Source organism: Nanorana parkeri, unplaced genomic scaffold (assembly GCF_000935625.1).
Source record: "Nanorana parkeri isolate BGI_ZX_2015 unplaced genomic scaffold, ASM93562v1 scaffold488, whole genome shotgun sequence".
NCBI classification, from domain to species: Eukaryota; Metazoa; Chordata; class Amphibia; order Anura; family Dicroglossidae; genus Nanorana; species Nanorana parkeri.
Genome location: NW_017306756.1, coordinates 455992 through 469914, shown reverse-complemented (window position 1 = coordinate 469914; position 13923 = coordinate 455992). Strand labels below are relative to the sequence as shown.

General features: G+C 42.7%; 1 protein-coding gene across 1 annotated transcript; it reads left to right on the top strand.

Moving 5' to 3' along the window:
• The first annotated feature begins 7792 nt into the window (after window positions 1–7792).
• Window positions 7793–9418, top strand: LOC108790604 (E3 ubiquitin-protein ligase TRIM11-like). Its single transcript, XM_018560912.1, has one exon. The coding sequence runs from the start codon at window positions 7820–7822 to the stop codon at window positions 9416–9418; it is 1599 nt and encodes a 532-aa protein (XP_018416414.1). The 5' UTR covers window positions 7793–7819.
• The last annotated feature ends 4505 nt before the right edge of the window (window positions 9419–13923 follow it).

Genomic DNA, 13923 nt, shown 5'->3' with positions numbered 1-13923 from the left:
CCAGAAGTCTCACCGGCACTTCACCATATTCATTTCCTAGGAATGAGCCACGAAATTTAATACATTATAAATGGTCATCAATAAAGATTACTTATACAAAACAGGTTTTTTAAACTTGTGGCCCGCTATGGTGCACTTTTGTTCTTACCAAAGTCTAATGAGCTTATATCCTTTTGGCGATCCCTTGAGACTCATCTCTTCAGGGAAGCCTATCCCACCCCCACCTAACCACTCGACCATCACTTTCTCAAACAGTTCATTCCCACACAGCTACCTCCTCATGTATCACTTGCCCCTCCCTGTTAGATTGTAAGCCCTCAGGGGCAGGGCCCTCCTTACCATCTTGTCTTGAATTGTATTGTGATTGTAATGTCTTCCTTGTATTGTAAAAAGCTGTGCAAACTGTTGGTGCTATAATAATCCTGTATTATAATAATATTAATAATATCCATTAATACCATGTGGATATCTTTATGTTCCTCTCTTACAGCCAAAGATCATCATTTATTCACCATAGTTGAATTAGGAATTTGATGTAATTTATAATACGCTGTCCATAAGGGAATACATACAGTATATCACCGCATTGAGTGCATTGGAAATATCCTTAGAATTATCTTTCCCCTTGAAGGACAATAACGTGTTATGCATGAAATAAATTCAGGGCCGTCTTTAATATTGATTGGGCCCTGGGCAAACATTTTCTTCCCCCTTCCCCCGCCACCTGTCAAGCCCCTGCTATACCCTGCCCCTCATGTGAAGATCGGAAACTGAGTGATCAGCAGTATGTGATCGCTCAGTTCATAGAGCCGACATGTGACAGCTGCATTGTCACACGTCGGCTCTAACTATGAGGATGAGTGTATTTCAGTCATTCCATAATTCTCCTTTCAGGGTAAATGTGTCATAATCTGCCACCTACCTCTTCCACTGCATAGAGTAACAACATTAATAATAATAATGACACCTGAGCATGTCCACTGGAGTCAGTATTATTCTTCGCGGGCAGCATTATGCCATGTCCCAGCGGTGGCATACATGCCACATCCATGTCCCTATGGAACATCCACAAACACCCACTATGATGTAAGAGGGGGTGATGGTGACACATTGGCGATGATGGGGATGACATCCCAGCCTGAGCCCCTCAGCTGTTGTGATACCAGCAGTGACGTCATATGACATCATCCAGTCGCAATGCCACACCCCACCCTCTTTTACCCCTCCCACGATAGAGGCCCAAATCAGCAGCCCTGAGGACTCACATGAGCAGGGGGTGGCTGAGGCTGCCGCCATGAAGAGGGAAGGCTGGGGCCCCAATGCGCATTGTGCTGCGAACAATCCGTCCTCCTCCACAGACTGTGCGGGAGGTGACTTCCCGGGCTGCAGAGATTACAGAAGCTTGTAAGGAGGAGAGACTGCTGCCCCCTAGCGGTCCGATGGGGCGGTGCGGCAGAGGTGGCCAGTGCAGATGCAGTATCAGCCCTAGTTTATGGGTGTACAGTGTCGGTGAAGGGTGCATTCTTCCTATGCCAGCCGCCTGAGCCTTACGCTAGGGCCCCACAACAATGACTGGGCCCGGGGCAGCTGCCCCTTTTGCCATACTTTAAAGACGACCCTGAACATAGTATAGTGATTTTAAAAATATACACATATCTTTCGCTTCTTAAATTGCGGCTACCTCTATACTTCCTGTATTTCAATTCACGCGCTCTGAGAAGTCATAAGGGAACCTGAGTTAGTAAGTCGGCAGTGTCTTAGGCACGGCTTTATAGAATGAGGAAGTATGCAGCGAAGAATGTTTCATTTCTCTAATATGACAAATCAGTTTATAAATCACAATTTTTATAGAAATCGTTCCAAGTTTTAAGCTCTGCCAAACTTCTCAACAATTACTCCTGTACCTTATAAAGTTCCCCGTGAAATTCAACAGTTATCTGAATCATAATCTTCAGGGCATCCCAATATTTTGTACGTTTATGTACCACAATTACAGAAGCAAGAATATTGGGCTTGAAGGTATCTCTCCTAGAATACCAGCCCACTCATCCCAGTCACTCATATCCTGGATCAACCACGCTCCATACTTGTCTATCATGTCCTGTTGATAGACTCAGGACTTTGGCTTGATCCAACCTGACCCTACTAAGGTCTCCTTTCCCAGAGGTAGCCAATCTTGGGTCCTGTTACTGGCTTGATTGGTGCCTCCCCTGTCACCCTTAGCGGCTACCTCCAACAACTGGGGCAGTTCCCCCCGAGTGATTGCCTACTTGTCACCGTATGGGGATTTGACTCCAAGCCAATTCCTGTAGTGAACTCCACCTAATATTCTGGTTTCTCACAAACTAGACAGAGCAGTTATATTGCTCCCACTGCTGCCCAAACAATGATAATGGGATGAATTATTGCAATTGAGTGTTAGATTCACTAAACAATCAATAGAAGAAAAGCTCATTATGATTACTCATCAAATTAAAGTCTCAACTTCCCCATCAGTAACTTAGCAATTTCAACAAGATCCTTTATGATTACTCAGTCTGATCCCCATCAATCAAAGCCATACCCAGTAGCTTAGGATGTGTACATACACTCACAGGGAATATAAGCATTCGGTGTCTCAATTAAGTAGGGATGCACCAATACCGATACTGTTATCGGTATTGGTGCCGATACTGGGCATTGTCATGAGTACTTGTGAAAATGCCCTAATACTAAAAAACTGATTTTTCAAATTGATCCAGCTGCCCGAGTTCCAGTGCTTTCTGGGGACCTCACAGCAGCTTTCTGAGGAACCATGCGGTGTCTGGTTACAGAGCTTCCACTGGCCCACACATCTCCCCCCCGCTGAGACCCTCCATACCCCTCTTGAGACCTTCCACATCTCCCCCTCCTGAGAACCTCCACCCGTGACATCAGGCCAGCACCCCAGAGCAGAGTGGCAGCAGAGAGTATTTAGTAAATTCATATATAAATTCTGCATTGCTGTATAATGTATTGCTGGGATTTGTAGTCCTCTAAAGCCAGTGCCATTCTGCATTGCTGTATAATGTATTGCTGGGATTTTTAGTCCTCTATAGCGGGTGCCATTCTGCATTGCTGTATAATGTATTGCTGGGATTTTTAGTCCTCTATAGCCAGTGCCATTCTGCATTGATGTATAATGTAATGCTGGGATTTGTAGTCCTCTATAACTGGTGGTATTCTGCATTGCTGTATAATGTATTGCTGGGATTTTTAGTCCTCTATAGCCGGTGCCATTCTGCATTGATGTATAATGTAATGCTGGGACTTGTAGTCCTCTATAGCCAGTGCCATTCTGCATTGATGTATAATGTATTGCTGGGACTTGTAGTCCTCTATAGCCAGTGCCATTCTGCATTGATGTATAATGTAATGCTGGGACTTGTAGTCCTCTATAACTGGTGGTATTCTGCATTGCTGTATAATGTATTGGTGGGATTTTTAGTCCTCTATAGCCGGTGCCATTCTGCATTGATGTATAATGTAATGCTGGGACTTGTAGTCCTCTATAGCCAGTGCCATTCTGCATTGATGTATAATGTAATGCTGGGACTTGTAGTCCTCTATAACTGGTGGTATTCTGCATTGCTGTATAATGTATTGCTGAGATTTGCAGATCCTCTACAGCTTGGAGTCAGTGGCAGAGCTACCATGATCGCAGCCTTTGCAGCTGTGAATGGGCCTTGGAACTTCACCCAGGGCCGAATTTACTCTCTCTGCTGCCCAGGTTCTTCAATGCGCCACCCTACCAGCCCCCCCTTCATGGAGAATGGCAGACCTGCAGGCTGCATACAAGTGATCTCGGTGACATCGCCGGGATCACTTGTACAAAACAAGAGGCGGCTTCCCCGCTGTACATTTAGCTCTGCTTGCCCAAAGCAGGGCTGAATGTAGAAAACAACCATCTGCCCGGTGCCCGGAACTGCATGTCCCAGGCGTTGGGAGATAGGATCTTCACATCCCTGCTGCCCCTCTACTCCCTCTACTCCCTGCTGCCCCAAGGCCGGGCCTTGGTTGCCCTTGTGGGAAATCCGGCCCTGACTTCACCACTGTCCTAAAATCATAAGCCTGCATTGTTTTAGAAAAACTGTCAAATGACACTAAAAAGGTATCAGTAATTGGTATCTGCGAGTACTTGAAAAAAGTATTGGTACTCGTACTTGGTCTGGAAAAAATGGTATTGGTGCATCCCTACAATTAGGGTTCATGATTACAGATCAGGTAACAAAACCACAATGAGATGGCAATGTAGAGTTAACTTTGAAGTGAAAGGATTTCAGATCTTGAAGCAATTCAGATTTTAATGTTGATTATGACTTTCATGTCTTTTATAGTCATCTGTAGTCATATTTGTGGGGGTTTTTTTGCTGAAAATACTAAGTTGAAGAGAGAGCTGCACTGCTATGGTACCTTGTTGTTTGATATGTGGTTAAAATGTATTTTTAGATGGATTTCTTTGTATAATGCGTGATACATATTTCCGGTCTATGATTGTGAATATACAGTATATGTAGGGGAAGTGTTTAAGCACTTTTAGCATTCTTTTGTTACCTGAGGAACGATCCAGGGGGTCCGAAACGGATGTACAAGCATGTATGGACTGCATATACAGTGGTACCTCGGTTCACGAACTTAATTCGTTCCCATGATTCTGGTTGCGAACCTAATTGGTTGTGAACCGAATCAAATTTCCCCATAAGGTTCAATAGAAATAAGGTTAATCTATTTTGACCCCTACGAACGTGGTCGCGAAACGATTTTGGTCGTGAACCGAATCAGATTTTCCCATAAGGTTCAATGTAAATGAGGTTAATCCATTCTGAACCATATGTAAACTCATTTCCGCTCTGCACTTTCTTTTTACCACCATGCTTGCTCTGCACTTTCTTTGGAGCCATGCTGGATTGAATAATACTGTACAGCCTACAAAAAAAACTTCACAGCAATTGTTCACAGGTCTGTCTGCAACCCCGATCTTGACTAGCGGAAGCCACGACCACGTGTCAGAGTGGGGAAGATGGCCGCGGTCATGTTCGCTACCCGATGCGGAGTTCGTGAACGGAAGCAAAATTTTGCCGAACTTCCTGTTCGTGAATCGAGGTTCCACTGTATTTGTATTTTGAATAAAAGACTCATGTGGTATTGTAGAATAAAATTCCTTGGATCTTTAATAAATACGGGAGAGTAGGGTAACTCTTCTAATCTGCTTGCACCAGACTATGGACAGTTGGAGAGTGCTCCTTCTGGAAGACCTAAAACAAACCTTGGAGAGCAGACTTAAAAGATTTCTGAATGAAGCTGAAACCGTGTAACACATACACTGTTTCCATACAGTGTTAATGGAAATCTGGATGAATGTGGCTAAAAATACAATCACATGTAATGTTATTCCTCTGTAGGCTGTTTTGGGATCATAAGCTCCCACATAATTTCTTTGCTCACACAGCAAAATACCTAACCCACCATAATGCTGTGCCCAGCATTTATTTTAGAAGTGTTCCTTCTGGTGGTAGCTAAGATGGTTGTTGGCTATGGTGAAGAACAGCAGGAACACGTCTCTGGTGTACCCATCATTCAGCCACAGGCCCAAGCTGTTGATGATGAGTTGCATGCATTTAATTACTCCCCCTACCAACTCCCTTCTCTCCAAAGCCAACAGGGCCAGGGTCCATCACAGCATCCTCTCTGCCTACTGCTTCTCCAGTCCCATTATGTCCACTAGGGATGTCCCGATACCGGTACTAGCATCAGTATCGGGACCAATACAGGGCATTTTGACAAGTACTTGTACATGTCAAAATGCCCCGATACATAGCCCGAAGCTTGCGCTATTTTTAAATATTTTTTTCCCTTACCTTCCGGCTGCTGTTCGGGAGAGCAGCGGCGAGTCAGCGCTAGTCTGGTGGGAGAGGCTCCACGCGGGGTCCTAATTTAGCTGGCCGGCAACCGGGCAGTCGCTGGCCAGCTAAATTAGGACCCCACCTGGAACTCCTCCCACCGGACCAGCGCTGACTCGCCGCTGCTCTCCCGCACAGCGCCGACTACGACCTCACCAGCGAGGCACATCGAGCAGTAAGTGAGGCAAGGGAGGTCCCTATTAAGAAGCTATTAATATTAGCAGAGGATAATTGTAAATCTATTGCTGCTGCGTATTGGGAATATGTACTGTATACATGTACTACATATAGAATACACTGCAGTAATATATTTACAATTATTCTCTGCTAATATGAATGGGTTAAATCATCCGTAGTACATAACATCTAGTTGTATTATGGATAATTTAACCCATTCATGTTAGCAGGGGAGAATTGTAATACTACTGCAGTGTATACAGTACATATTCCCAATACGCTGCAGCAATAGATTTACAATTATCCTCTGCTAATATTAATAGTGCATAACATGTAGTTGTACTATGGATCATTTAACCTATGGATCATTTAACCCATTCATGTTAGCCGAGGATAATTGTAAATCTATTGCTGCAGTGTACTTTATATGTAGTACATAGTACTTGTATGTTACACACGTCCAGTACACTGCAACAATAGATTTACAATTCTCCCCTGCTAATATGAATAGGTTAAAAGATCCATAGTACATAAAAGTACAATATATAGTTGTACTATGGATCACTTAACCCATTCATGTTAGCAGGGGAGAAATGTAATTCTATTGCTGCAGACTGCAGCAATAGAATAGGTTATATCATGATCCATAGTACACATACAGTACACAATTATATTGCTGCAGACTGTAGCAATAAAATAGGTTAAATCATAATCCATAGTACATATACAGTACACACATACACTGGACGTGTGTACTGTATATGTACTATGGATCATGATTTAACCTATTCATAGTAGGGAAGGTTAGTAGGGAAGAATTTTGAGCGCCTCCCACAAGCTGAGCACCGAGACGCGATGCAGCGATCCTGCCCAGCGCCGACTACAAGAGGCATCGCGTGAGGCAACAGGGATCAGAGTGAAACTGTGACTGAGGGAAGCTGGGACAGGGCTGGCTTTAAATCTATTGCTATAGTGTACTGGACGTGTGTAATGTATATGTAGTACATATATACAGCACACACCTCCACTACACTCCAGCAATAACTTACAATTCTCCCCTGCTAACATGAGAAACTTCAGAAGCAGGCACAGGTCAAGCAAGCCATACAGGAATTTCAATTGCTGTCAAGAGCTGAGCTTGAAGAGCAAGTAAGGGTAACAGGGTGGGTGAAAGGGGTATTCTCTGGATGAGAAGAGAATTTTAACTGTCTGCAGGGAACTACTGAGGTGCATGTATAGGAGAAAGGGTTTCAGGGTGATACTGTGTCTGCAATAATGTATCTACTGCAAACTACAAACACAAGGAATGTATTATGAATTACAGACATCGTACTCCAACTACAGACTGAGGAATAGCACCCAGGAATTACAAACAGCACAGAACATACGGACAACACCCAACCCTCCCACATATAAAAGAATTACCCTACTGAAGTTGCCTGCATGTCACTAAACTATGTGAATAATAATTTCTGGATGCCTTTCTTTAGTCTGTAGTTGGGATACAATGTCTGTAATTCATAATACATTCCTTGTGTTTGTAGGTTGCAGTAGATATATTGCATACACAGTCTCAGTATTATCCTGAAACCCTTTAACCTACACACTCACCTCAGTAGTTCCCTACAGACAGTTATGAAATTAGCTCAACCCCTTCTTATACAGAAGAATGTGAATTAACTTCCAATCTATTTGAGTTTCATTTCTCTCTTCTGCTGTCAGCGATGGCATCTGCTGATCTGAGACAGGAGCTGGACTGTTCCATCTGTCTGAACACTTATACGGATCCTGTAAACCTGAGATGTGGACACAACTTCTGTTGGGTCTGTATTGATCGTGTGTTGGATAAACAGGAGGGGTCTGGAGGTTACTCCTGTCCTGAGTGCAGAGAAGAGTTTCAGGATCGGCCTGTACTACAGGGGAACATAACACTGCGTAACATAACGGAGACTTTCCGGTCTACTCATCCGGATCAGAAGGAGGACACTGGAATCTTCTGTACTTACTGTATTCACTCTCCTGTACCTGCTGTTAAATCCTGTGTGATGTGTGAAGCTTCTCTGTGTAATGATCACCTGAGAGTCCACAGCAAGGCACCAGAACATGTCTTAATTGAACCCACCACTTCCTTGGAGAAGAGAAAATGTTCTGTGCATAGGAAGATTCTGGAATATTTCTGTCTTGTGGATGCCACTTGTATCTGTGTGTCCTGCAGGCTGGATGGAGAACACCAGGGACACAAGGTGGAGACTCTGGATGAGGCCTCTGAGAAGAAGAAAAAGAAACTGAGAACCGATCTTCAGAAACTGATCACTGAGAGAGAGGAGACTGAGAGAAGAGTCCGGAGTCTGCAGGAACCTAAGGGAAAAGTAGAAGAAAAATCAGCCGGTGTAACAGAGAGAGTCACTGCCCTGTTCAGAGACCTCAGGAGACATCTGGAAGACCTGGAGAAGAGAGTCCTGAGGGAGATCTCCAAACAGGAGGAGCAGCTCTCACATCAATTGTCTGACCTGATCCAGAAGCTGGAAATAAAGATTGCTGAGCTGTCCAGGAAGATGTATCACATTGAGGAGATGTGTAACATGACTGACCCACTGACTGTCTTACAGGAATCAGACACAGGGGACTTGTGTGATACTGAGGAGGGAGATGATGAGGACAGAGAGAGACATGATAAACTCCTCCATGATGGAAGGGATCTGGATTTGGCTGGGATCTCACACATGTTACAAACAGGATTATCTGATATGATGAAAGGGGTAAATGTCTGCCTTAATATACAGGAAGCGTCAGGTATAGTACTGGATGTAAACACAGCTCATAATGATCTACAGATATCAAATGACATGAAAACTGTATCCTGGTCAGATATTAGAAAGAATCGTCCAGAAACACCAGAGAGATTTCAGAAATACCTTCAGGTATTAGGCAACAGGAGATATTCCTTAGGTCAGCATTACTGGGAAGTGGATGTCAGTGGATCAGATTGGTGGGTAGTCGGGATGTGTTATCCCAGTATAGAGAGGAGAGGAAACCAGTCATGGATTGGAAATAACAACAAGTCCTGGGGTTTATACAGCCACACAAATCAGTGTTCAGTGTACCATAACAATAAAAAGATTCAGTTACCCAACAATATCTCCAGTAACAGAGTCAGGATCTATCTGGATTATGAGGCCGGACAGCTGTCCTTTTATGATCTGTGTGACCCGATCCGACACTTACACACCTTCACCACAACCTTCACTGAGCCCCTACATGCTGCGTTAGGGGTAGGGAAAGGTTCTATAAAGATATCTGGGGGGTCAGGTTGGGAAAAGTGATCATATCTCAAAGAATCAGCCCAGAGACCGGGAACACTACAGGTAGAAGAATATAACAGTTTGTTGTGTAGCTTATGGGAAATGGATTGAGTGGAAATACAATGAGGAGAATTTATCAAAACTGGAGCAGATGTGCATGACAACCAATCAGCTTCTCTTTTCAGTTTGTTCAGTGAGGATTGGAAAATGAAAAAGAGAAGCTGATTGGTTGCCGTGAACAGCTGCTCCAGTTTATGTCTGCTCCAGTTTTGATAAACTCCCCTCATTGTGTCCAGACACTTTTCAGCTGTTAATTCAATCAATATAAAGTATGGGGTGGTAAAAAATACAGCATATTTGTCCTTGAATCCCCATTGTACATTCTGTTTATTTTAGCTAAATACATTCCAATTGCATCAAAACAAATGGCTGGAAGGCTTACAGTTCAGTTTCCTTAGAATGCAGCCATTCCACACATCCTGAGTGGAAACACCTATCCCCTGTCAGCAAGCTGTAAAGCTGGACCTTTGCTCTCTGTGGGGATGCCGTAGTGTTGCTACAGAGGTCCACAATGCCCAATTGTTGAGTCAGAGACTGATTTAGTACTGGATTGGTTGATGTAATATCATATTATGGCCACTAGATGTAGGTAAAGGAGCATAGGAAATAAGTATTTATTTTGTATGCTCCTGATTGCTATCTATTGGCCATAATGTGATATTACATAGAAAAAAACATGAAAAAAAAAATGTCCTTGTACAGAACAAACTAAAGAACACTTTTGTTTTGGCATATATCCACACAGAACACACGTTCACAGATATTCGCAGGGTGAATGGCTCTGCAAATAAGCCTTTTAGTTAAACCGACTCATCATTAGTTAACTCCTCCCTTAGTTACATAGTCAGGTTGAAAAAAGACACAAGTCCATCGAGTTCAACCTATAGAGGTTCCCTTCTCTTCTCCTTTTAGTTATTAATGTTTTCCTTTTTTTTTTCCAACCATTCATATGTATGTTTAATTGTCACTCATTTTGTTAATTCACTTTTTGTTGCATCACATTTTATTCAAAACTGCACAAAAATCTTAATAAAACCCTTTATTTCATTTGTAAATAACTTTGTTGTTTACAAATGAAATACAGGGTTTTATTAAGTTGTTTTAATCCGAAATGTAATTTTAGTATCTTTATAAATTTGACAAATCATAAAAAAATTGCACTTTTGTCTACAGTAATGTTATTTGTTTCAAAACTTACACTGGTAACAAAAAAAATCTTGTTTTTTGTTTTGTCAAGTCTTTTTGTCTTTAAATTGCATAGCAATTAAATATTTTGCCATATTTGTTTATTTTATTTGTGTGTGTATTAGTATTGTTATTTAAGTTACAACAAAATGATTGCCCAATCAATAGGCTCATAGCAGAAATGTATAATTTGCTCTGCTCCTTAAAGTGATATAAAAAGAGCCAGAACTGAAGTGGTGACATAGTGTCAGACCTTTCAACCATTACAAGCTATAGGCACTGTACCCACATGACAGTTTGTTGTTTGGAACACGCGGCAATGGCCGAGCATTATATTGCCCATCAATTGCAGTGTTTGCTTTTGCCTAGCACTGGCACATAGTATAACTTTGCAGCTGGATATATTATCACCCAGCAGTGGTATTACTACATATATTGCAAGCAGATATGTGTCAGCTTGCAGGCATGAATTGAGATACACATACACACATACATACATGTGCACCTCTATTTACTTCACCTGTTGTCTTGTAACTGTATGGTTCTGGTTTCAATCCCATAGGCCTGTTATCTGAGTCACTGAAATACAAATGAGAACTTGCTTTCAATGGCTTTTTATTTATACCAGCCCTCTCTGGGACACTGAACTTTTTTTGATGACATGACGGCACGGAGGCTCCCTTCATAGAGCTGTGATCTTCTATCGGTCAGGTTCTGAGTTCAGGTCAGTTAGTTAGAACATAGCAAGACCACCTTTCTAGGGGGAGGAACAATGCTTTTGTCTATGGAAGGCAAAGTAAATCAAAAAGGCTCCAGTCATAACATCCATGGAGTATTTATTGCCAGCCAAAGAAGGAGCTTTATGAATCGGCATCCTCGCTCCATTGTCCCTGGCGACTTTTCTCAGGAGATAATTGTCTGTGTCTGTTCTGTACTGTTTGTTTTATATGAAACTTAATAAAAACAATTAAAAAAAAAAATGAATCGGCATCCTCTTCACCGGGGCTAAGGTAAAAAAAAGGACAAAATATCAGCAAAAAAGGGTACGGGAACATTATTTCTTTTTGAACAGAATAATCTCAGACCAGCCTGTAAATGTTCTATGAGGAAGTGATCAGTAACATAGATAGCAGAATGGGGTCCCGTACATGTAATTTATCTGGATTATACAAAGGCATTTGACACCGTGCCCCACAAATGTTTAATTTATAAACTTACATCCATTGTGCTGCAGGGAAGTATATGAACATGGATAGAAAGCTGACTTTAGGAACAGTTTCAGAGGGTAATGGTAAATGGTACAGCTTCTGAGAAGGCTTAGGTTTGGGAGGGTAAGCCCCAGGGTTCTGTGTTCGGGTAACGGCTGTTTAGTTATTTGTTATTGTTCTTATGCAGAGATATATCAATGGCACAGGATGTAGGAACATTACAGGAAGACCTGGATGAAATAGAGGGACGGGCAGAGACTTGGCGGATGAGGTTCAACCTTCAAAGATAAAATGTTGTGCATTTGGGTGCTAAAAACTTGCAGTTGGGATATTTATTAGGAGAGATCAATCTGGGCGAATAAGCGATAGAGAAAGATTTGGGTTCTAGTGGACCACAGATTTACCAACAACGTGCAATGTCAGGAGGCCACTGACAAAGCAAGATAAATATTCTAATGCATTGAAAATTGTATTTATTCGGGGGGGATAGAAGATCCTAAGTCATAGAAGGGATGTCCTAGCATTGGAAACGGTCCAGCAAATGGCAGCAAAATGAATGAGGGGTCTAGAGGGCCCCAGCAACAAGGAACAATTAAGTAATCTAAACGTACTTACCTAAGGCCCCGTTCACACTGAGCAGTTTATCGTGCATTTTTTGCCGTGAAATCGTGCATATTTCCGCGCGATATCGCTCTATGTAGCTTGTCCAATGCATTTCAATGGAGCTGAGAAGGCTATTTCCCGCGATTCTCGTACGAGAATCGTGCAGTGTATGGGCACCTTTAGAATAGAAAATGTAATGTGACACTAAACTCAGGAGTTAAAGCTTAAAAATGCATTCAAGTACCCGAACTATTAACAACAACGTATCTTATTTGTGTACAGCTCGGCTGTAGATCCTCCAATCATCTCTGAATTGGTGCTGACACTGTCCTTCCTTCTGGAGGGGGGCAACTTTTGTTCCCCATGGTCTCTGTGTGTTGTAAAGTAGTCACCGCTCCAAGCTCGCTCCTGTGATGGACTACAATCTCATTTTTAGTTTGCTCATTTGTACTGAAGTTATAGTCTATGACAGGAGCGAGCTTGGAGCGGTGAGCCGAGTAATACCCCCCAAAAAAATACATTTTTGTTACTAGTTAAGTTACTTGAATGCATTTTGAAGATTTAACTGCTGAGTTTATTGTCACTTTAATGTAACGCACACACATAGGTTGGACTGGATGGACCTGGATGTCTTTTCCCCAACTTTATAATATGTAATCTCTCTCTTACCAACTACAAACCTTATTTAACACATATTAAATTGTATAAAGGTAATAGGTACGACATTGACTGTGAAAAGCTACTAAAGGGGGGATATTCACTATTTAGCCGAAGGATACAGCTGTAGCTTCATCTCTCTTTGGCTGCCGGAGCCCTTCGGTTCGGTCGAACGGAAAGGACTGCTGTACGGGCTATTCACAAAAGCCTGTACAGCAGCCGAAGGCATGTGCGTTAGGCTCGATTGAGCCGAAGTGACAGCCGAAGCGGGGAGAACGGCCTGCTGAAGGCCGGCCGTTCGCCCCCCGTAAATGACAGCTGGGCGGAACCAGCCGTCCAGCTTGCTCCGTCCAGTTGTAATGACAGATCAGCTTCCCCATATGACCTGGGGACGCTGATCTGTCATTAAACAACAGCAACTGGCTGAGCCATCTGTGACGTCACTTAATTTGTTATTTATTGGCCGGGACCTGCTAGAAGACTCCAGCAGGTCCCGGCCAATAGGAAACAGTTGGGCGGAGCTAGCTTTCACTGCTAGCTCCGCCCAATTGTTTTTCTTTTGCTGGCATCTATGCCTGCGTTTAAAAAAAAAAAAATTCTCTTTAAACCAATTAAATTTTTTTTTTCAATTTTCCTACCTTTTAATACATTTCAACTTTTTTTTTTTTCTTTCTTTATGTCACTTATTTTCTATTGTGCTTGGTCACTCGGCGACATTCGGCTATTCACTTGCTGCCGTTCCCCTATGAGAATAGGGGCAAACAGCAGCAAGTGAGCTGCCGGAGCTTCCGCTCAGCCGATCCAGATTTTGGA

What these genes read in the sequence shown, in the direction of transcription:
- LOC108790604 (XM_018560912.1), top strand. Translation starts at nt 7,820, where the DNA reads ATGGCATCTGCTGATCTGAGACAGGAGCTGGACTGTTCCATCTGTCTG.